Source organism: Saccostrea cucullata, unplaced genomic scaffold (assembly GCF_032062105.1).
Source record: "Saccostrea cucullata isolate Sc308-1 unplaced genomic scaffold, CSIRO_AGI_Scuc_v1 ctg616, whole genome shotgun sequence".
Lineage (NCBI taxonomy): Eukaryota > Metazoa > Mollusca > Bivalvia > Ostreida > Ostreidae > Saccostrea > Saccostrea cuccullata.
The window spans coordinates 1-24,439 of NW_026929709.1; the positions used below are offsets into that span (position 1 = coordinate 1).

General features: G+C 33.1%; 1 protein-coding gene across 1 annotated transcript; it reads left to right on the forward strand.

Moving 5' to 3' along the window:
* The first annotated feature begins 4,001 nt into the window (after window positions 1-4,001).
* LOC134281929 (replication protein A 70 kDa DNA-binding subunit-like) lies at window positions 4,002-17,898 on the forward strand. Its single transcript, XM_062764366.1, has 10 exons — window positions 4,002-4,194; window positions 6,341-6,521; window positions 7,020-7,347; window positions 7,422-7,561; window positions 8,370-8,445; window positions 9,133-9,267; window positions 10,257-10,346; window positions 15,931-15,993; window positions 16,671-16,895; window positions 17,843-17,898. Exons 1-10 carry the CDS (start codon window positions 4,121-4,123, stop codon window positions 17,896-17,898), a joined length of 1,368 nt encoding a protein of 455 aa, XP_062620350.1. The 5' UTR covers window positions 4,002-4,120.
* The last annotated feature ends 6,541 nt before the right edge of the window (window positions 17,899-24,439 follow it).

Below are 24,439 nucleotides of genomic sequence, written 5' to 3' on the forward strand. Positions count from 1 at the left end.
GTATATTTATTGGAAAATGGTAAGTTTTTACCTGGAGAGTTTTAAAATAGGTTTTATGGAAATAACACACTCACAATAGAACTTGTCCGCAAATTTTTCTAACAAACCTCGTATATAAATATTATAATATATGGTTATTGAACTTATATCGGTGAATATTGGCACAAGTTGGTTGTACAAATGCACAAGCTTACTAGCTAGTGCATTTGTACAGCCAACAGTGTCAATATTCACAGAGGTTCAATTTCTCCTTTATTATATAGCTTAAACCTTTCCTCATAATTTATAATAATTTTAACCACTAAAAACTCAGTTTTGCACTGTACAGGTAATCCCTTATCTTTCACAATTACCTATTATAATTATTTAAGATATACATTAAAACAAACGTTTATCTTTTTACTACAACATCGATGGGTTCTACCATTTCTAGTTGGCATGTATGTATGTACTAACAGATATATTCAAAGAAGAAGTAAATTTACTTTTAACAATAAAGTTTCTTACTTTCTTTTACTCAGTACTTATACCTTTCTAATAAGTATTGATTCTGTATTTCTAGCAATCGCTTCAGTAATTTTGCTTCATCTAGTCTTTTGATTTTTGAATTTTGAAAAAAAAAACACATAAATTTCGATTGAAAATTACAGGGCTATATTCTTCATCTTTTACACACTAAAAAAACCGTCCTCCAACGGAATTTTTAAAACATGAAACAATCTTAACAAGGCAAGTGTATTCATTATGAGCATCTAAGCTTTCCCTACAATTATCTTTAAAATGAAATGAATAGTTTTTATTTAGATTTCATAAGCAGTCTTAACCAAATTCATAATTTAGTAGTCACTTTTTATATAGGAAGTTTGCAAGCAAGTGTTGGCGTTGGTTAAAGGTGGTTATGACGTGTTAAGTAGTTGCCAAACGCACCCCACCCTCCCGGGTTTTCCTTTGCCCTAACGCTAATACGGGTAAATAGAACACTGTACATCACTTTGTGACCCTATTATCATTGTAAACACCACATAATCATAAGCTAAACGGAAATTATCAAGAAATTGGATTATTCTTCAGACGATTCATCTGAGAAAACATTACTTGAAGTTTTGAAGTTGCTGTAGGCCGGAAAACGGCCTTATAGAGAAAATTGAATCTCCTTATTTTTTTTTTATCTTGTCACAAATCTTACAGAAAAATTCCATTTGTGTTAGCAGAGAGACAACCTTCTTTAATCTCCTGCTCATCCTTTACACTTGCACGTGAAGGGTGTCTAAACTTATTAGGCTGATTCAAATATCATTACTCATAAATCAAGAGGTGTTTGTAAAACACTTCTGCCCCTCTCCCTCCCATAATTGGATTTTTATGAAGAAAATAACGAAAACTGTAAATAACTTGAATTTTTCTAAGGCCAAGGGGCATAACTCTGTCCAAAATGGCCCAACAGTACCCAAAAAGGAACTTGACCTAGATATTATTTTTTTATTCTTATGATAAATCCGCATACCAAATTTCATTTCGATATGTGCAACCTCTGCAAGAACATGAACGGAAATTGCAAATAATTGGAATTCTTCTAAGTTCAAGGGACATAACTTTGTCTAAAATGTCCCGATCATATCCCAAATAAAACTTTACCTAGATTTTCTTACGATAAATCTGTATACAAAATTTCATTTCAAATTTCCTATGTGCAACCTACACGAAGAAAATGAAAGAAAATTGATGGTGGACCGACAGACAGAAGCAGCAAGGCTTCTTTAAAGGGGAGCATAACTATGTGCAACTGGCAGAATTTCATGTACATTTTAAAAATTGGTCAAAAAATATACCGTATCATACTCAGTATATATATAAAAAAGGTAAACAACAGTTAGTATCATTTTATTCTTCTTTTTACATAAAGCTATAACATAGTTATAAAAAAAATCTAAATGGGAACAAAAGGTTTATGTGCCATGTTGCTCACCTGAGTCAATATGACCCTGCTGTTCTTCATTATCAGACTTCTAGGGTCATAATCATAATTATTTATATTTAAAGCATCGCCTGCTCTAACCACGATTTAGATATAAACTTATCACGTCTTTGCTGTTTTTGAAAAAAAATTAAAGATGTGTGCCACCCTAGCTAGCTTGGGGATCAGAGGCACCTGGGGTATGGACCCCCCCTTTCCATTTTTCTTCCTTTTAAATTTTGGGTCGACTCACCTTTTTCCTATTTTTGTATTCTAAATATGGACTATATATCATCAATAATGTAACTCTTTTGTCTCCATAGGCTGTTTTTGTTTTGCTGATACATTAATAGCTCTCTTTTAATGTATCAGTCAAAAACGATATTTTTAAAAACAGCTTTTTGGAACAGGTCCATTCTCAAGAAACTATAAGCCTTACCTTAACCAAACATTCATGGATGATGCATCTAGGGATGGACACTACCAGACTTGCTTCGGATGCTAGATCTGACCTACAATTTCCAGATGAATGACCCGATTATTCTCAAGTAACTATAAGCTCTAGCTGGGCCAAACTTGCATGGTTAACTAAGGATGGACGCTATACAGAGTTGCTTCGGATGTTGGATCTGACCTACATTTTCCAGATGAGTGACCAAGTTATTCCCAAGAAACTATTAGCCCTATCTGGACCAAACTTGCATGGATGATGCATCTAAGGATGGACACTACCAGACTTGCTTCGGATGCTGGATCTGACCTACATTTTCTAGATAAGTGACTCCCAATTAGAAACTATAAGCCCTAGCTGGGCCAAACTTGCGTGGATGATGCATCTGAGGATGGACAATCGAGACTTGCTTCTGATGCTAGATCTGATCTACATTTTCCAGAGGAGTGACCAGGTTAATGCTTTTGGAACAGGTCAATCCTCAATGAACTTGAAGATCTATTTAAACAGAACTTGCACAAATATTATTGTCAGGATAAATATTAACTATTTAAAAAATATGATGTGAGATTTGCATCACTCCAACTGATAACAGTCGTCGAGGTGAGCTTCGTTATCTTTGATAACCTATGTTTGGAGATCAGGTCTTCCAACAATCTGTTGCAATTCCCACATTATACAGTACTAATTGCGCCCCTGTATTAGCAAACCTATTTTTGTACTCATGTGAAGCAACATTTAATAAAAAAAAAATTTAAAGTAAGCACAGAATCTGACACATCTAATTTCATATTTGGCTTGTCAAATTTTTCTGTGAAAGAAATTATAACTTAATTTTCTTTAATTACAATAAAAACGAAATATTTTTTATTTCCTTCTAACCCATTCACTGCAGCAAAACCTATAGGGGCGAACATAAACAGGGATGAAATCACTCGGATTCGTAAGGAGGTTCGATCCTGGGCTTTTGAGTAGATTTTGGTCTGGACCTTTATTTCTAAAATCCTGTATCATTTTAAAGTTCTAACATTAAATCTTGAGTCTACAATGCAAATTGAATTATATATTCATGGAAAAAAACGTGATTAAATTTCATTCAAGTAGGGTTAAGCCAGGAACTATATTTTGTGACGGAAGTTTTTTTTTTTATAGATGAAAATGAACATTTTCCCCTTTTGAACTCAGTATACAGTACTGTTATTGTTAGAATTTTTTTTTTAGCAATATATTTTTATAAAAAAAACCCATAACTTTTAATGTTCTTTTCTGAATATTTAAGATAACTTTGACCCATCTGCTCAAATTCAGCAAAAGTTTAAGACTTTAAAATAATGTTCTTGCTTATTAAATTTTCAATGCCAAAAATCAAATTTTATAAGCGTAGAAAGGTCAAATAATTCATTATGCATAGCAATTCGAATCTTGAAGTAATTTTTAATTAAGAAACAAATTTCGTTGCAAAAAGGTCATATTTTATGGAAAGATTTTATTTTATAAGCATATAAGAGACATTTCATCAGGACATTGCATTTATCAGGGCATTATACCATCCCAAATAGCATCCCTCAATCGGATCACCTCGCCTATTTTCGTTGCATGCGACGGGAAAAGGCGAGGTAACCCGATTGCCCGCCGAATTAGAAAAATACAAATTGGATTTTTTAAATATATTGTTTTTAGGTGTTTATTTGAGTGAAGATCACTAGAACGAATTAATGGCTTGTAAAACCCCACGCAAAATAACAAAACTATACAAAATAGACAAGATAACTTCTAAAATATCAACACGGTAAGTACGGTCAAGTTTATAGCTCATCTCTCAACAGCTGTTTTCAGCTACTCTTCGTCAGGCTGGACTCAAGAGTATTAAAACTATCAGCAAAATGATCAGGAATTTATATTAATCCCTGACATTATAAAGCTAATGAAAGAAAAAATTCGTTACTAAAATGTAGCTTGCTGTGTACCCTGATCCATAGGTATGATGAAGATTTGGAAGTCAACGCCGTCGAGATAACATTTTTTTTTGGGGGGGGGGGGGGGGTATATTGTCAACAAATTTTTGGGTTGGATTTTTTTTCACTGGGTTGTGATATGTGTAATCATATTAAGGGCCTTTCATTAGTGATTAGAAGTAGGAACTATCCGTGTTGAAAAAAAAAATGATTCATATAAAACGTAATTTCACAGACTTTCAGGCTTTTTATTATAAGTCTTTTAATTTCATAACCGTACAAAATTTTAATAAAATTGATACCTTTTGAAAGGATAATTTTAAAATAAGATTAAGTAAAATAATTTAGAATAATATTTAACAGAATTATTTTTAAAAACTTTAATAACATTGTCAAAGGGTAATAACTCTTATATGTGCATTTTTAGCTAACCCGAACAGAAACTTCACTCATCAAGCTGTTTGTCTGTCCCATCTTGATCACAACCCAGTGAAAAAAAATCCAACCCAAAAATTTGTTGACACCCCCCCCCCCCCCCCCGAAAAAAAAGAAAAATGTTATCTCGACGGCGTTGACTTCCAAATCTTCATCATACCTATGGATTTTCATACCGACTTAACCATATCCAAGTCTTTGAAAGGGGGGGTGCGTTTTCTAGGGGGGTTCAAGGTCACTTTTTACTTGGTTTAGTATATAAATTTAATAACTCTGCAAATTCCAGGGGGTCCGGAACCCCCCACCCCCCTTGAGATCCGTGCATGTGATCCATCTCATGATCAGTGTCTGTAATCTTTACACATTTTCAACTTTTTAAACTTTTTCTCAGGAACCACACAATCTTAGGTGAAGAAAAATTTAAATACTTTCTAATATTTCACTATCCAAATCATGACTAGGGAACATTTATAGACCTTGTCCTCTTAAGAATTGTTTAAAATGAGGAAATGCATGCACAAATCTTACAGGATTACTAGGGTAAATGTAACATAATAAACATGTAAACAATTTGTTGAATGTCAATGCATGAATACATCCTCACGAAAATGCAAATAAAACATTTTGCTGTTGTGGAAATGACAATGATATCGAATTATATTTATAATAATTAGTAGTATGTATCTGTTGTATGGTATATCTAAATACAATGCAACTCTAACCTACTGGAAGGTATGTCTCTATATCTTTTCATTAATAATTGCTATATGCACAACAATGATGACAAATACATTTTGATCAAGATTGCCATGTAACTATTTTTTTTGTATTTCCATGAGGTTGTGCTCTTATGGTCAGATGTCCAAACAAGCTACTAATTTGAAGAATTCTAGTTATGCCAATATGGAAATCAAGATGTTGTTAAAATGATTTGGGCCAAGTCCCTTTCAAGGGGAAATAATCAAGAAGAGACAAAAACAGGGTGGGGTCATTTAAAAGACTTATTCTCAAGAACCACTGGGCCAGAAAAGCTGATTCAGAAACTTATGTGGAAAACTCCAGTGATAGTGGAGATTCTGAATTCCTCAAGGGGTTTGGATGGCCGTGCAATCGGGCCACAATAGGAAATCAAAATTTTACATTGAAAAATATTGGGAAATCTTCAAAAATTTTCTTCCCAATTACCACTAGGCTAGAAAAGCTGAAATTTATATGGAAACCTTACTGAGGTAGTGTGGTTTCTATATATAGTTTGTTCAAACTACAGACCCCTGAGGAAGAGTAGGGCCATAGTGTGTATAACAATGGGGAAAATCAGGCAAAGAATAACAGGACCAATGTTTCTCAGGTGACCAATGTGGTGCTTGGGCCTCTTGTTCAGCATTGAAACTTAGTCTAGTATTTTTTACATTTTTCCCAATTTGAAGAGTTTTTGAAACATTTTCCCCAATTCTGTGAACACTTGAGACAGTTTAAAATTAGTAGGACAAACTCTGTAGTCTGTAATCAAATAAAGATTTGCTTTTCATATTTTTTTATTGTCAGCTGGAAGATTAAGGCAACTGTGAGAATACAAACAGACACAGAGGAAAAGAAAAGTTGGAGAAACAAAAATGGGGAGGGTCAGAGATTTGCAGTGATTTTTCAAGATGATTCAGGGGAAATAAGAGGAGTGGCCTTTGGCAAAATTGCTGAAGAATTAGAGTCAGAATTTGAAAACAATAAGGTAAGTCATTCTCCACTTTTTCTCAATACAAATGACATTATTTTCTATCATTATAGTTTGGTTAACTTGACGGGTCATGCAGGTTGTGTTGTTTCTTGTTTTGTTAAGGGTTAGTATCCCTCTGGTAATATCCCTCTGGTAAGAGAGATCACTTTTTGAGGACAGTATTCCAAGCAATTCAATGAATTGTCTTGCCAGAGTTTATAAGAATGGCAACCATTTCATAGTCAACTCATTCAAATCTGTTGTATCATGCAAATGTTGATTTCTATTCTTTTTATAGAGCATATTTTTATTAAGGTAATGAATTGTAATAGTTTACCTATCAAATTCATACTCAATTCTTTAAACTGTGAAAAGTATTTCTATTTCTTAGTATATAATTCTTTTAAGAATTTCAGATGCAGAATTTTTTTTATACCCGGTAATCAGTTCATTGATATATTTTCACTGAAATATATATTAAGACATGCACTTTTTACATACCTGCTTTTACAGGAGTACTACATTACTGGTATTGGTGCAGATATAAATGTGGCCAACAAGGACTACAAAAAGTACCACAAGAAGTACGAGTTTAAGTTTCAGCGCAAACCCCTAATTGAGCCAGTTGATGTTCCTTCCCAGTCCCAAGACAGTGGCATTAGTGACACAGCTAGTTCAAGTAGAAGCAGTCACACAGCTAGTTCAAGTAGTAGCAGTCACACAGCTAGTTTAAGTGGTAGTAGTCAATGGAGCACAGGAAGCGCTGTGAGAAAACCTGTTCATTTTGATCCAGTGAATGTCAAAGAAATTCATGGAAAACCCAAGCCCTCGAATCAATTTGGTAAGCTGTCAGCATATTTGAAGTGGACTTTGATACTAAACAAATCATTGTGCTATTTGTTTTTTAATTTGTAGACATATTGGGCGTGGTAAAGAAACTGTCCAAAGCAGATTTCAGATATGATGATGAGGAAAAGTTTTATGTGAAAGATATTGACCTGATGGACTCGACAGGGGAAGTAACTATTGGAATAACAACAAAAAAACAGAAAGATGTAAGACGTTCTATTCTAATTGATAAATGACTGACATTACTCAAGTTTGGGAATATGAAGTCTTACTTTGAATCTTATAATATTTCTTCTCTAGTAATTCTTGTCAAAGCATTCATCTGGTACCCAGGTAGACATGATAGAGATGAAACCTTTTGGTGGTTAACAGACTTTTGTGTAGATGTGTCAAAGAAAGGTCATGTTGTTAAAAATGAAATATCCCAGTATAACACCTGAGGCACTGTACATCAGTCAGGTCCAATGGTCAGCAAAGACAGTTTAAAATATGATTTTTCATCTTGTTTATCTACAAATTATGCCCTGAAACACCTAAAGTATTATCAAAGGAATCTTTAACATGCTTAACAACATGTCCCTGTACATATATTTGTTAGACCCCGAGGAGCATGAAATCAGAATAATGCTATACTTTTGTTGGTTGAGGGGTTCAGAAGTTTAGGCAGATAATATTTAATAGGTGTCAGTGTACATGACTTACAATTTGGAATTTCTGCTGAACAATAAGGATACAAATTTTCAAATGAATACAAAACAAGCATATTTATTACACAAATTATTGAATTTTAAAGGAAGATATTAGAGCCATTCTGAAATCACTCAGGATACCTTAGGACTATGCTGTTTTAACATGTTTACAAACTTAAAAGGAATAATTACAAGAATGAAAAAAAAAATTCACTAGAAGATATTTTATTTAGCACTTGCTACATCATTTTAATTTTAGACAAAATCAAGCTGATTGTCTTCTAGATATAAAGGTCTATAACAGTGCATATACATCTTTTTTCAGTTAGACTTCCTAAAAGGGGTGAATGACCAGATCATTGGAGTAATAGGATGTGTCTGGAAAGTGTACGGCAAAAAAGGTTTGTTTTGCTTCTCTTCATGCCCCCTTTCAAAGAAGGGAGGGCATATTGCTTTGCTGCTGTCTGTTGTTCTGTTGATTGGTTGGTCGGTCATTGTTTTCAAGGTATGAAGAGACCAATGAATTCATGACACCACAAAATGAAAATTTCATATACTCTACTTAAGTGTTCTTCCTCCATGAAACCAAATTCAGATATAAATAAAACCAACAATTTTCTTCAAACTATGAAAATTTAACCACACACAAAAATATGTGATTTTATTGTAAGAAAAACCTTAACATGCTCAAGAACAGGTAAACCATGATTAGTATTCAGATGGAAATGCTTTAACAAATTAAGTGTCCGATGGACGATCTCATTCCTCGGGCAACAAATCTGGACATATGGAAACATATGGTATTACCGGTACTAAATAAAATTTGAACATTCAAGTTTGTTCTTATCATTACCATTTGGGGTTAGGGCGGGGCAATATTGGCAATCAAAGTTTCTCATAAATAGGATTTTTTTAAAAAAGTCTCCTGAAGCCATCATTAGTCTTACTAATATCAAATACCTTCAGGTAATGTAGATTCAAGTTTGTTGTTCAAATCATAGGTTTTGAGATCTTGGTTTCAACAGATTTTTTTATGAATCCCCTTGGCTGTTTTTCACAATATTGGAATAAATCCCTTGTTTTTGCAGCAGTTTTAACTGCAGACAAAGATCATATATACCTAGAGAGCCAAGTGCCAGAATCTGCAAAATCACAAATGGAGAAGTTGAAGGAGTGGCACAAATCAAAGTCAAAAAAAGCATCCATAACTCCTAAAGACAAAGGTGACACTAACTAAATATCAACATATTAATACATATGTATGTATATTGTGTGTATTCTTTTTCAAGCTACATGCATATGAAGTCGACTTTTTGTGTATATGCAGTGGGTTTTCATTAGTGTTGTCAAATCGGTTGAAAATCAGAATCGATTAATCGGTAGAATCGGTTGACCCTAACCAACTGATCATCGGCCATTTGCATAAAATAGGCATTATATTACATATTAAATTTAGAATTTTATTTTTAAATAATGTAGGTAAAGGTGCATTGTACAGATCGAAATTCTAAAAACAGTATATATGCAGTTTAATTAACACTTTCAGTAATACAGATTTTTGCATGATTAGGAATTACTTGGCCTGGGAAACATAAGCATTGACAGATCAGTCTTCAGGTTTTAATTTACATGATCATCTAAATTATGAGCCTATATATGGAATTAATTTTTTAAACTGTTATAAGACATTTAATATTGCAAATCCTTGTGATTACGCATGAAATGAAAAGTGAATTCCCCCTAATACAGAAAACTAATATTTTTCATTTATACAAGTTGTTTAGTTTCTTCGGTTTAGAAATACATGTACAATTATCATTATCCTATGATTTATTTTAAACAGATATTAAGTAATGTATTTTAAAATAGGTAGTAAAGGACAACACTTGGAAGATATATATTTTGATAACAAGAGTCTGCTAGTTCTTGAAATAAAAGTGAGAAAACTATAAAAAAGATATGTGCTGAAATATACCAATTAATCGATTGTTAAAATCTCCAATCGATTGTCTAAAATTGACAGCCTTTCCGACCGATCATCGATTATTAATCGATCATCGTGACAACACTAGTTTTCATAATCATATCATTTATGTTATCATAAATTGTTGATTATTCAATGTATTGTAGGTAGTATGACATTAATTTAGTTTGAGTAAGTTTGTGTATAAAGAGTTCAAAATATTCATGATGTGATCTTTTTAAAATAAAGAAAGAAAAGAACCAAGTGCTGACACCTGCAGTGTCTCACCAGTCAATCTTGATGCCAAGCAGCAAAACGGGTCATCTAGTCCAGAATCAGGTAAGAATATCTGGCAAGGATTTGTAAAAAACAAGCTCTGTTTACAGTTATTTCTTTAATGTACATCATCATATTTTTAGAACATTTTTCATATTATGCTTTTAGAACAATACAAGTAGCTCTTTTGTGCTGAAGTCTCAAAGAGCTAATGCTATGGCCATTTGTGTGTTGTGCATTTTAGAATATGAACCATAGCTTACATGTATGAACCCCTTTACCAACTTTTGTTAAATTTCTTTAACTGAAGAGTTCTAATTTTTACTAAAAACAGGGATGTAACCCTTAATCAAGGGGAGATAATTAGGGAAATTAAAACAAAAGTTGTAGTTGCTAAAATTTTTCTTCTCAAGAACCACTGGACAGATTATCACCAAACTTACATATAAGGATGACGATATGTTGCAGTCTAATTAGGGCCCCGCAAGGATTTGCGGGTGCCCTATAGTAATTACTCTGTCTGTCCGTCTGTCATTCTTCCGTCCACAAATTTTCTGTTTTTTCTAGTGTTGGCAACGAGTACCCGGTTAACCATCGAACAATGCGAGTATCGGTTCGTAAAACTGCTATTCGGTTACTCGGATAAAAATGCATTTTTCATAGTAAATATGTATGAAATAATTTTTTTGCTATTTGTAAATGTATATTGACACATTTCCCTAATTTAATTACCGTTAGGCTTGCTCTAGTGGTTCACAAATAGGATCGATTTGTTTTGATTAGTTTAATTAATGACTTTAATTGTCACGGGGTACAAGTTTTGAAGACCTGAGTTATAATTGCCCCATTAAGACCTGTGTAAGTCAGAGGAACATACTTTAACAAGATGCCGCCGCAAACATCTAAAGCGTGGAAATATTGTTAAAGAATTTCTGTGAATCTGAGTTGTCGTATACGGGTGGAACTACAAATATGCTAAATCAAATAAGATTGAAAAATAATTCGATAACCAGTGACTTAATGAAACTCAACAAATATAATCAGTAACTGCAAAGTATTACAGAGTAGGTTAATTTTCCTCGATCGTGACATATATCTCCTTCAGGTGTCGATAAAATTATTTCTTAAACAATACAAATTCCCCGTTTCAAGTGACTTTTAAAATCAAAATTCTTCGAAGGTATTGTGTTTTTGGAGTTTGTATTTGTAAATGAAGTTCATATATGTAACATTTATTATTTACTTCTATCAATATATAAAAGGATGAGATTCATAATAAATACGGAAACTATAACAAAAAATCATCCGAGTAACCGGGTACTCGATCGGAAGAGTATGCGAGTAACCGGTGACTAAAAATCGTCCGATTTGCCAACACTAGTTTTTTCCTGATAACTTTTTTATGGTTGCCCAATTAAGATCAAATTTAGTATGTTAGTTCAATAGGCAGAAAGACATATTTTGATGCTAAGTTTGTTTATCTATGTCCCCTAGTTTGGAACTGGGGTGGTGGGGTAGATTCCCTAACTTTGTATAAGAATGCCTTGGCAAAGAGAGATAACTTCTGAAGATGTTCCCATTGTAAACTGAATGCTGCTATGAGTCCCTTGGGATTAATTAGCTTTCCTCCTGAAGAAAATCCAAAGCATTATCTTTATCTGTCACATTGAGATTAATTACCACCTCTGTCTGCAAATGAAGTTTGTCTTGAAGTTAAGTCAATTTGGAATGCTATGAACACTCTGAAATGTGGATTTAAATATAAATGTTTATACTTTATTTTTGTTAGAATAACTTACACAATGAGTTATGATTTCATTGAATTCTAAAAACAAGAAATAGATTAAAGAAGATATATATTTATTATTTTTACTTTTTTTCCTTTATGTAAATTCAAAAGTATTATTGATTTTTAAGGTAGTTGGATAAAACCCCCATTCTATCATTAATACTGAAAAAAAGTTCTTATTGTAACTTTAAAAGAAAATGATGAGAGAGGTACAATTAATCCCTTGGGATTAATTATCTAGCCTGCTGCAGAAAATTTAGTAGGCTTTTCTTTATCTGTCACTTTAAGATTAATGAAAACCTTTGTCTGCAACTGCTATTTGTTTTGAAGTTAAGGTCAAGCCTTCATGATATCTGCATTCATTGAAGGCTGGGATTTTATATATACACGCATTCTCAATTTATAGTCACAAATCGATCTTGGGAAAAGTAAAAAAAATTAGTGAACTGAAATTAACACTTTTAAACGTCATTTGAAACATGAAAGTGTATAGTTATTAAAAATCGCAGTTTGATTTACATACTTCATGCAGTGTTTTGTTGGCCTCCTTCGAAATAAAAGCGGTTGGAGGGCTAATTTTACACCAAGATATTTACGTGATGTTGAAAAGCCATATTTGGAAACAAAAGACTTTTTTTTTAAATACAAAATTAATATAATACACATCAAATTTTGTTAACTATAAACATTTATGAAACGTTTAAGCACATTTGTAAAAGGGGTGTACAATCTTTGATTCAATTATTAGTAAAAATAAAACGGACATAATTTTCATTTAAATGAAATTATTTTCTTTTTATTTTAACAAGTTTTAGCACATTCGATGATAAGCTTAATAATGATAATATTCCCTAAAATGCTACATTAATTGATTCTATATTAATCTGCTCAGAGAAACGCACATTATTTAGAATATAAAAAGGTTAAATATTTCGCCATTACCTGATTACGAAGTGTTTGTTAAATATCACGTAAATATCGCACATAGATATCATACAAAAATAAAAGTATATTCGGGGGAAAAATGATTATATTATTTCATATTATTGAATTTTTTGAATTTTCTAATCTGTGTTCTTACAAAGGGTTGAATTGAAAATTCAAGTTATAAATGATTTATCTATAGAGGACTCATGTAATTTATAATACCCCCCTTCCACCATATTTTTCAAATGCAGTCATTCACATAGCATCGTTTTTGAAAGTGTATGTGTGTGTGTGTGTGTGTGTGTGGAGCCCCCCCCCCCCCCTCCACACACACACACACATACACTTTCAAAAACGATGCTATGTGAATGACTGCATTTGAAATAATCAACAGATTAAATGGTGGAAGGGGGGGTAGCCAGAGAATTTTTTTTTACTTACCTGGAAAGTTGACAAGGCAAAAAAAAGGGGGGGCGGGGTGAGAAAACTTGCTCAAAGTCGAAAATCCTAGAGGTGGGAGGCGAACTTTTTTCAATGCCAACTACATTCAGTACCAATTATTACAATATATTTTCCGTACATCACTATTAGTGGGGGTGGGGGCAACCAGCCTTTCACTGAACATTTACTGAAGTTGAAGTAAGGCTGGAGAAAAAAGGAGGGGGCAGGGTGGGACTGCTCCCCCACCCTTGTTGCTACATACCAGAAATGCTTAATTGTTTGTGAAAACTTTATCGTCAAATCTCAAAAATAAAACAAAGATCGCCCACCACCTTTAAAAAGTTTGTCAGTAATTACAGTTGCACATCACATGTGCTTTATAGAGCAATATACATTCTACGTTCATATAACGTAAATTGAATTTTCAGTACCATTAAAGCATAGACGCATACCTCCTAAGTCATATGTCTATGCAACAATGCAAATGGGAAAAATTAGGTGCAAATTTTATACATGTTAATAAATTTATTTCTTGCAAAGCAACAAAAATGGAAATGGATTCAATTTCAACCAGTATCTTGACACACAACACCCACAGCCGTCTTTCTTTTTTTACCCGATGTAAAACACCCCCCCCCCCCCCCCCCCCCCCCCCCCCCCCCCCCCACTGCATGCAACGCAGCGCCTATTTTCTGGAATTATATTTCCTACAAAAATGATTTTTTTTCTTCAAAATATTTAGCTTGGTATACAATTCAAGTGTATATAACCATTTTTTTAAAGTTGACGATCACTATCAGTTCAAACAAACAGCAAAATACAGACTTGAAGAAAGTTTTGTTTCAGATTTACGTTCCGAATGATAACGTGCATTACACTTGAAACTATGCAATATTAACCAATTGCTCAAAATGGAAAGATTCAATCATTAAACCACGATTCTACTTGTGATTAATATTATGTCAATTCAATTTTCAAATCACATGGATGCACAAGATATTGAGTAAAAATGTTCACCTTTGCATGTGCACTTCCATTTGCATTTCTGCACTCTTGTTACAGAAAAAATGACATTTTAAGAAACAGTGTATATTTCTTCATGTTCTTAGTATTTACATCATAAAGATTCACTCGCAAATCTGTTCAAACAGCTTTAGAAATTAATACTTATTTACTTTAAAACATGGGAACGTAAATATCGGTAACGTAAATATCGGTAACGTAAATATCTTTCTGAGATTTATCGTAACTTTTAATGCCATTGTTCAATTATTCCACTGTTAATTAAAGGCATATTCTAGTGCTTGAGTGTAAGGCAATTTGGCCCATAGGGGACAGTGTAGTTCTCTTACTTAATTTGTGAATAAATACTAACACGTAAATATCGTTGAATTTTTTAACCATTGGACTTATAAGAAAAAGGGGGCTATTGTTCGTAAACACAGATAAACAGTGTCTTTTTTACCTTTCCATGCAATAGAAAGGGTGCTCATGATGTTAAAAAGTTACAACTTAGTCCTATTGAGTTAGTTCATCATTCCTTCCAGTCCTTTTGAATTTCCAAATAGAAAAGTTATAATTTTGCGATGACATCAAAATTTGATAAATATATTAACATTTTTAAAAATCTGTGACACGCATGTGTGTGAAGGATGTGATATTCAGAAAATATAACTCAAATGTAGGACAATCTTACTAAGAAAAAGATATGTTAATGATTCAAAAATTCTTTTTGGTTTAAAATAAAAACTACACGATCATGATCGGCGACAGTAACGTAAATATCAATTTCTGCTATAAAATGTGATTTTCTCCTAAGACAATCATTCAAGCTACAACAAACAATTGTTGTATTTTAATCAACAACCAACAAAGGTTCGTAAGACTGGCAGAAAATAAAATTTATTTGAAATATTATATTACTTAAAACGCGGTACATTATTTATAGCGAATTGAGACTATAAATTGAGAATGCGTGTATAATATAACACAAGCTTCATTATTGTTTAAATTTACATTCAATGTTAAGTTGTTCTTTACTGCCTAATGTAAATACAAGAATATTATTTACAGGTTTTTGGATATTCAGGAATTATCTTGAAATTTTAAGAATACAGTTGCTGTTGCTTATTCTTCATATATTTTTGATCATTCTGTATAGCGCATCCTTTTAATTCTACCCCATGGCAGGGCCCTTGCTGACTGGTCAGTTTTCTAGTTGAATTAGTTGTTAGATCTTCTCGCATACTCGCTACACTAACATCTAACAACATCCCATAGAGGGGCATGTCAGAGGTCAAATTCAGAACAACTCTAGATATACTATGACTTTGCAGGCAACAATTTGATTGGTTGATAGAATTTGATATACATGTAAGAAAAATGGCTAGTAAAAAATGCACAACTTACTGCTATTAGAAAAAAAAACTATATGTTATGACTGATCCATTTCCACCTTGGTTATCTCTATAAAACAAATTCTCATTTCAGGTACAGAAGCAACCACTCATGAGACAAGGGGCGTCAAAAGGTCACATGAGGAGAAGGAAAATGGTAATGATTACATTATGTTTGCTCTTTCATAATGATATAATATACAGTTGTTTTTCATGACTCTTTGAATATTTTCACTAGGAATCATATAGAGTAAAAATTGGTTATAACGAATTCATTTGAACCTATGAAATTACCTAGCTATATCCGTATAAGGAATTAGTTAAATTTATAGGGCTGGGGACCAAGATGACATCGCTATATCTGTGAATTCTCAATATTCGTGTTTGTACTAAACAAGTTTTACTGTACTCTAGCTGTAATTGTGATTTCTTCAAATGGTGAAGAAATAGGGCAATTTCTTTTTTAAAAAGATATTGTCCAATACAGTTGAACCTATCTCAAACATCATGATCAATATCTTGAAGACCATTGATATCTCAAAGTGAGTTTATAGTACTAACCACATTTTCCTTTTGAATTTTCCCTTCAATATCTCTCAGTTTTTCAACTTTGAGATAATAAACTATCAAAGTATGATTAAATGTATAAGTGAAATATTTTAAATTCCCCAAAATTGTTATTGTTGGAGTGATAGGGATTGCATGTTGTAAAAATCAATATTGTACATTTTTGATGTTCCTTTTAAGATGAATGACCCCAAATTTGAAATAAAATTTTCTACATTATAAATTCAGTCTACTTTTTATCAGAAAACAGAAAATGTATTTTGACAGGTTCATCAGACTGTAAATGTCCTCATAACTCAGAAGATGAAATACGGAAGTGGAATTTTAAGATGTTTAAAAAACTGACAAAAATTGGTAGAGATGCTCTTCAAATCTATTTTGACTCAGTGATTTTTCCACAAAACCTAGAGCAATTCTTAATAGACAATAAACCTACTATGGAATATGGTCAACACAAAATGAGTCCAGAGCAGATGCAAGTACTATTTCCAGGTAAGCATTTTTAAAAATACATATACATGTATATTTTTATTAGGGATGGCAATTTGTAACCAGTTAATCGATTAATCGGTCGAAATGATGCTAATCGGTTAGAAAATCCCTAAATGGCTAGTCGGAAAAAATAAAATATACCTATGAAAAGAGCTCAACCCACAAACCATGAAAATAGGCCTAGCTGCATTTTTCTCTGATTTTTTCATAAAATATTCTCTGGGATATGTGCTTTCTTGAAATGGTTTTCTTTTAAAAATATCTTTCTTAGTTTTCTTGTAAGACGTTGTTAATTTTGGGTGTAGTTAAACTCTAAAAATTGACTTTAAAAAAAACATTCTGTTTTATGCTCGATGTGCGCTATGATCCAATTATCCTAGTGTGCGTTATTGTTGTTGCGGACGAAGAAATCAATTCTAATAAAATTATTTATTATTTTCATTGTGGTTATTTATTGCTACATTTATCTGAAGTGTATAAATCAGGAGCTTAAATTAAAGTTTTAAGTCCAGTATGTTCCAACCAAGATTCTACTAAAGTTATCTGTAAAACGTGTTGGAAGATCGACGAGCACAAGGGTGATAAAATTCTAAATTATATTGTTAATAATGTAAATATATTCACTCAGGAGTCATTGACAAAATAAAATTCATTAAAGACATAATTCTGGACATGAGATGTGAAAGTGTGGATTATTGACCTCAGCAGCGAAATAAATCGACACCGATGGTACAGACTAACATTACACCGCTTCAATATAAATCATGTTATAAACGGATTTACTCGGAGTTAAACTTGTTGTACAAGCAATTGACCATGACACGTAAAATAGCCCTGGTATTTGCAGTAGCTATCATTACCAGTACCAAAAGTGTAAGTATTTTATTCATTTAAATTGTTATAAATGTCCCAATTCTAGATCTCATTGTACAATCGTATACTGACAGGTGATTCAGTTGACGATAATCAGCTGATGACTGCACAGGTGTATCACGTTTGTTAACAAACAACAGAAAACAAATTAAATTCAGGGGTTGTACTCAGTATATTACAATTTAATTAAGATATATTGTTTGTTCATACAAAATCATATTTACATGTAACTGTGCCTCTTTTGATCAAATAGATCTAATGTCAATTTGAAATTTTGAATATCAGGCATAGAAAAAATGTGTACAAAGCAGGAATTTGACCAGGTGAGATGATAATTAATTGGTATTGTCTAGATCAACAGACCAAAGTTGTTAGATAGGGTAAAGGTGAAATTATAGGAGAAAATTGGAAAAATTAATTACAAATTAAAACAACTAAAATTAATATTATTTCAATTACAAGTTCTGAATTATTTCAATCTATGAATCTTTACTTTTATAACAAGATAGAAATTCATACTGCATAATTAAGAAATAACCATGAAAAGTAATTGGTGTCAATTTCTTAATTATATATCAGCTTAATTTTTTTTAAAGAAATGACAGTCATTTTTTAAATATAATAATCAATATTAAATAACATATTCAATAAATTCACTTTTTGCAATAAATATTCATATACATTAATTTTAAATTAACATTTATTCTTCCTCTTCATGATAGGTAAATACAGCTACAAGTAAACTCGGGTAATTCCTAACCAGAAATCTGACTATATATAATTAAGGTCTTCCGTCTTCACGGAAGACCTTATAGTGATTCTATTGCTTCTTATTAAGGTCTTTCGTCTTCACGGAAGACCTTATAGTGATTCTACTGTTTCCTATTATTATTCTTATTATTCTTTTTTTTGACAAAATTTTGTGCAGGCGATTTCTCGAAAACTATTCAGCGGTTTTTCATGAAACTTTCACGAAATATGTGTCATTATATGAAGTTGTTACATCCGTAGAGAAATTTGGAAAATTCGCTTCTGGTGCCAAGTTATGGACAATTTTCTGATTTTAAAATGTGATTTTGTCGCGCACTTTTATCGAAAATGGCTGAGGATATGAACTGGAGACTTACTGGAGATGATAGATCATGACTTTGTGGTTTGCAGAATCACCTTTTCGTGCGTTGTCAGTACTTCCGGTCGTTACGAGATGTAAATTGAAAAAAATCGTATTTTCTAACTTTTTTGTTTTTCAGTATTTTTCATTTATTTTTGGTATGTAAATAGAAACCCTTCTAATAATGCCTACTATATAATTTGTTTGAATGCTGATAAATCTAAATTCTAGATATTAGCATTCAAAAATCTGAAGAGGGTCCAAAATGGCGGCTGTCCATTTCAACGCCGACATTTCGCAATAGGGGTTTACGGAGGCAGCCAAGCGTTTGCTTGAACGAAAGTAACATAAGGATAAATGAAATGTAAAGGAATACTTGGATTGGCACGTCGTAGTTACGTTGCAGTTCTGTATGAAACTAACGTCTTCTATAATTGGTTTTGGCTGGTTCTTAAAGTAGAAAAAGAAAAGACTAAATGTGCAAATGAAATTCGATACCTAATATCTTTTGTGCACTACGGAAAAACAGATCTTAAATTTATCATACTAATAAATAATACTTTTTCAAAAAAGAATGTCAATTATATCAATATCAATATCAAGTATAAATCTCAACCACTGTTTTTCTATGCACAATTGTGTCATATTAAACTTAAAATAAGACAAAAATAAGAAAACAATTTTTTTAAAGATCGCTTCATGGAGTTTATTTTAGCATTCTTGTCTCAAAGACCTGATTCAAGTTATTGAGCATAAATGATATCTGATTCCTAGACTGTTGTACATGTAGGGCGAGCCATGTTTTTCGGCGAAACGTTTCAACCTTTTTCGATTAACTAATCGGGATAGTTCACTTTGGGGATAAACAGGAAATTGAAAAAAAAAGTTTAAAATTTATAACCGTTTCATCGCTTTAGTGTTACATGCATAAATACAATATGGAAATTGTAAAATGTGTTAAATATATACTTTCTAAACTTCGAAACGTAGGCTATAAGAACGTTCATTTTTTTAATTTCATTGAAGCTATAACTCCTATTTAATAGAACATTCCAAAGAAAAGGTACGAAGATTAACTCGTGGCGTTTGGCGCTGAATTTTGAATAGTGACCCGCCTTTGATAAATTTTAGAGAGAAGCACTGTTTCGTGAATATATACAAGCAGATTTAGAGTAGAGGTCCCAATAGCGTAATATTCAGAGCGTTGGAATTTCATGCTGGTGATTTGCGTTCAATCCCCCTTTCTGTGCAAATATTTTTTTTTTTTTTACATTTTCAGCTCCATTTAACGTTTTCTTCCCGGAATCGGACGGAAGACCTCTCGTTGCTCGCAACGAGTTTCACATCTAGTTATTATTATTTTTCCGTACACCAAATTTTGTGCACGCGATTTCTCGAAGATTACTGGGTGGATTTTCATGAAATTTACAGAAATTATGTGTTGTTATCTGAAGTTATTTTTTCCGAGAGATTTTTTGAAAATTCTCTTCTGGTGCCAAGTTACGGGACATTTTCTGAATTTAAAATGACATTTTGTCCACGGTTAATCTCAAGAACGGTAGAAGATATCAACATGAAACTTTCAGGGATTATAGATCGTGATATTCACTATCCAGGACGCGACCTTTCGTTCGTCGTCAATACTTCCTGTCGTTAGGAGATGCGAATTTAAAAAAGTGCATTTTCTAACTTTTTTGTTCTTCAATATTTTTCATTTATTTTTGGAATATTAATAGTGACCTTTCCATTGATGCTTACTATATAAGTTGTTTTAGTATTGGTTAATCTGAACTCTAGATATTAATATTTGAAAATCTGAAGCGGGCCCAAGATGGCGGCTGTCTCTGTCTACTCCGCCATTTCGCAAGTAGGGGTTTATGGAGGCAGCTGAGCGTTTGATTGAACCATTCTGACATAAGGATACATGAAATGTGAAAAATTGCATGGACTTTCACGTAGTAGTACGTTGCAATTGAGTGTCAATCTTGAAACTTAATTTCCGTTTCACTGCTTTAGTGTAACTGGGCTAGATACGATATGTAATGTGTACAACGTGTTAAATATACTTTCTTAACGTCGAAATAAAATAAAGGCCATAAGAACGTTTTATTTATTTAATTTCATTGAAGCTATCACACGTATTTAATAGATCAGTCCAAAGAAAAGGCGCGAATATTTACTCGTGGCGTTTGGCGTGAAATTATGAATAGTGGTCCGCCTTTTATAATTCTTAGACAAATGTTCTGTTGCAAAAGTATACACAAGTATATTTAGAGCAGTGCTCCCAATTATAGTATAATGGTTTGCGTGTTAGGGATAAAAGAGAAAAAAAGTGCATTCACGTTGGCGACCTGAGTTCAATCCTCCTTGTGACCAAAATTTTGAATCACTTTTCAGCTTGATTTTACGAGGGTTTTTTTTCCTGAATCGGACGGAAGACCTCTCGTTGCTCGCAACGAGATCGTATCTAGTTGTTATATATTGTTCTATACCTTATCAAATGCAAGTGCAAAACTGAAACTCACTGTCATGGTTTACAAATTATGAACAATATTAATATCACTACACATGCTACAATGCATATTTTCTGTAATGCAAATTATTTATCCTAATAATATACTTTTTTTAATTAAAAAAAAAACATGCTGCTAGTTTTCCGTCCTTCTCATGAACCTAGTTTTAGCAAATTAAAAAGAGAAAAGATATATTTATATGCTGGTTTGATTTATAAATAAACAAGAGGTGTTTGTAAAACACTTATGCCCCCCCCCCCTTCCAAAACAGCAAAGCAATATGCCCTGGCCTTCCTTCAACTGTGTATCACTTAACTGTACTGTTACAATAATACTATTTACAGGTGTTACAACCATGGCCTCCATACTTTTACTCCTCTGGTTCATCACTGTCCCTAGAACTATCAGAGATATCCACCAATGTGGCCTCTTCCCCCCAGTCCCGCACACCCAGTCTCTCATCCTTGTGATGGCGAGCATATCCTAAGTACCATAGGATTGCGGCAACATGTGAGCACATGCCCACAACACGAGCCCCAGCCCTGCACTTACAGTACCACGCCTTGATGTTACCGGCATCAAACTGAACCCACAACAAGTAGCTTCTTGCTGATACATGTCTACTTTGTAGTTTGACACGTAGAAGGCCTGGCTCCTCTCTGTGTACTTGGATACTGCAGTTGCCGTCAAGATGCTCCTTCGCATAGCATGGTATATTCCACAAGTGAGGAATCTGAGTTGATCCTCGTCCAGGTGGGGGAAGTCAGGCAGATCGTCGATCTCACTCCAACAGACAGATTGTCGGTCTAGATGATTGTCCTCTACATGTTGTTGAAGGGTATTAACCTGCTTGGATAGAAAAACCATCTTTGCACCAAGTGCCTGATCCTCCTCAGTGTCACCAGAAGCCAGAGGTTTAAGTATCTGAAAGTAACAATATACATTTAATACACTGAGAATGCATTAAGAAACTATATTTAAATCAGCAACACTTATTCAATTTATTTTCAAAATCTCTTTATTTGGGCATCCCATATGGTAGAATTTATTTTTGTACAAATTCGATATCAACTTCCTATTTATCTGTGCATCTGTCCATTTCAAATTCACATTAAAGAGGGGATATTACTAGTAAGCATTACCGGTAACTAAATTAATGAGCACTGGCTAACAGACTTCTTGTTATAGATTGTGAATTATATGTCAAGTATATATCATACAAATAAATACTTACTTATTGCTAATGGCACATACAATCCTAACAAAGTCTCCTATGTAAGGTATTTGGTTAGAGGGTAGAATGTGCCCTAGATAATGCCATTGCTTGATTCTGGCATTGGCTGACTCCACAACCCACCGTATCTGTGAAATGATATAAAATACTGTAGTCTTAAGGTATAGTTTGGGCTAGAGGTCGAGTGTGTTCTTGAATAACCTGTTCTCTGGTGACATGTCCGAATCCAAGATTTTCTTGTACATAAAATTCCACGATCAAAATAATAAACAGAATAAAAATTCTAATGTCTTTTTAGCCTGTTTGTGTATATAAAAAGAAAATGTATATCTTGATACGACTACGGGTTAATCTGTCGGAACATTTTGCGGTTAACCGATTAGCAATTCTGCAATTGATTGCCATTCCTAATTATTATATAACAGTAACTTGATCTGAAGAGTCCTATCACTTTGAGTTGACAGGGATGGATCAGCAGATCAAATGAGACCTGTAGCATCAAGGTTGATCTGGTGATCAGCACCTGTCAGCCAGACGTAATATGGCTTTTCAGATCAAGTTACAGACCACAGGATCTCACACAGTCAGGACTCTTTCCAGACCGTTCAGTCACCATTCAGTTAAATAAATGATTCAGGTTCATCCTGTTACATTTCCATTAATTAAGAGCCATTCTCTGTAATGATTTGAAATTTTATATAGGAGCTGTGGCACGCATAGTCTCAGAATTTCTCCAAACTCTCTATGATAAAAGTCATTGATACCCTAAACTGAAATCAGGCAAAAATTGGTTGCTATGTTTTATAGTTCTCAACATGTTTAAACGAAAAATGGCATTTTTTAAAGAAACCACCTGCTAAATCTTCACAACTGGATGTCACCTTGATGTATAAACTTGCGGCAAAGCTACATGAGAAACTTTGGTAAATCAACTATTACTGTTACTATGGTAACATCCCCAACAAAAGGTTGAATTTTATAAAGAAGCCTGAAATTGGTGATAATGAGAAAACAGATGATATGGAGAGAATAAGAATCTATAGAAACAAAGTAGATCATGCTACAAAGGAAACTGATGTCCTGGATAACGATGTCTTTGAGATGTTCTGGAAAGATTTATCACAGGTTAGAACAATTATATGTACATGTATATACATACTGTGATAGATAGAAATATTATTTCTTTAAACTAATTTGTAAGTAATAATTATCAACAAAAACTTAAGTGTCCGTGCAGAAGACCAGATTTTGTTTACATACATGAAGAAAAGTAAGGTCACAGTTTGTTGAGTTAATCTGCTTGTTAACTTAAAGATTGTTTGAATCATTAAACCTGAGTCTATAGCAAGGCCATCAAAGAGTAAAGTTTTTTACATGAATACATTGTAATAAGTTATATGTTTGAAATTAAAGTCTAAATTTGACAAATTTTTTATGCTTTTTACCTCTTTTAAGGCAATCTTGAGGCTGTCATATAAGAAGCTGGAGAAGAATATCAAGGACTTGGAGGTCAAAGCAAAAATGCGTAAATAAATATAGATTACAGGCATCTGAATTTGTCTGCCATCAATCATGTTGGACTTGAACATTTTATGAGCTGGATAAAATGTCTGTGATGGATTTAGAAATGACATAAAGGAGTGCCACACTAGCAAAAGTGTAATGAATGTGTTCAGTGCATTTCATCTACTTCATCGGAGCATTTCAGAAAAGGAAATAGACAAATTAACGAGACTGATAAAATGCTGGTTCATGTACTTTATCTTGAAGCTGATAGGATGCAGAAAAAAATAAGATATGCAATGGTTTGACA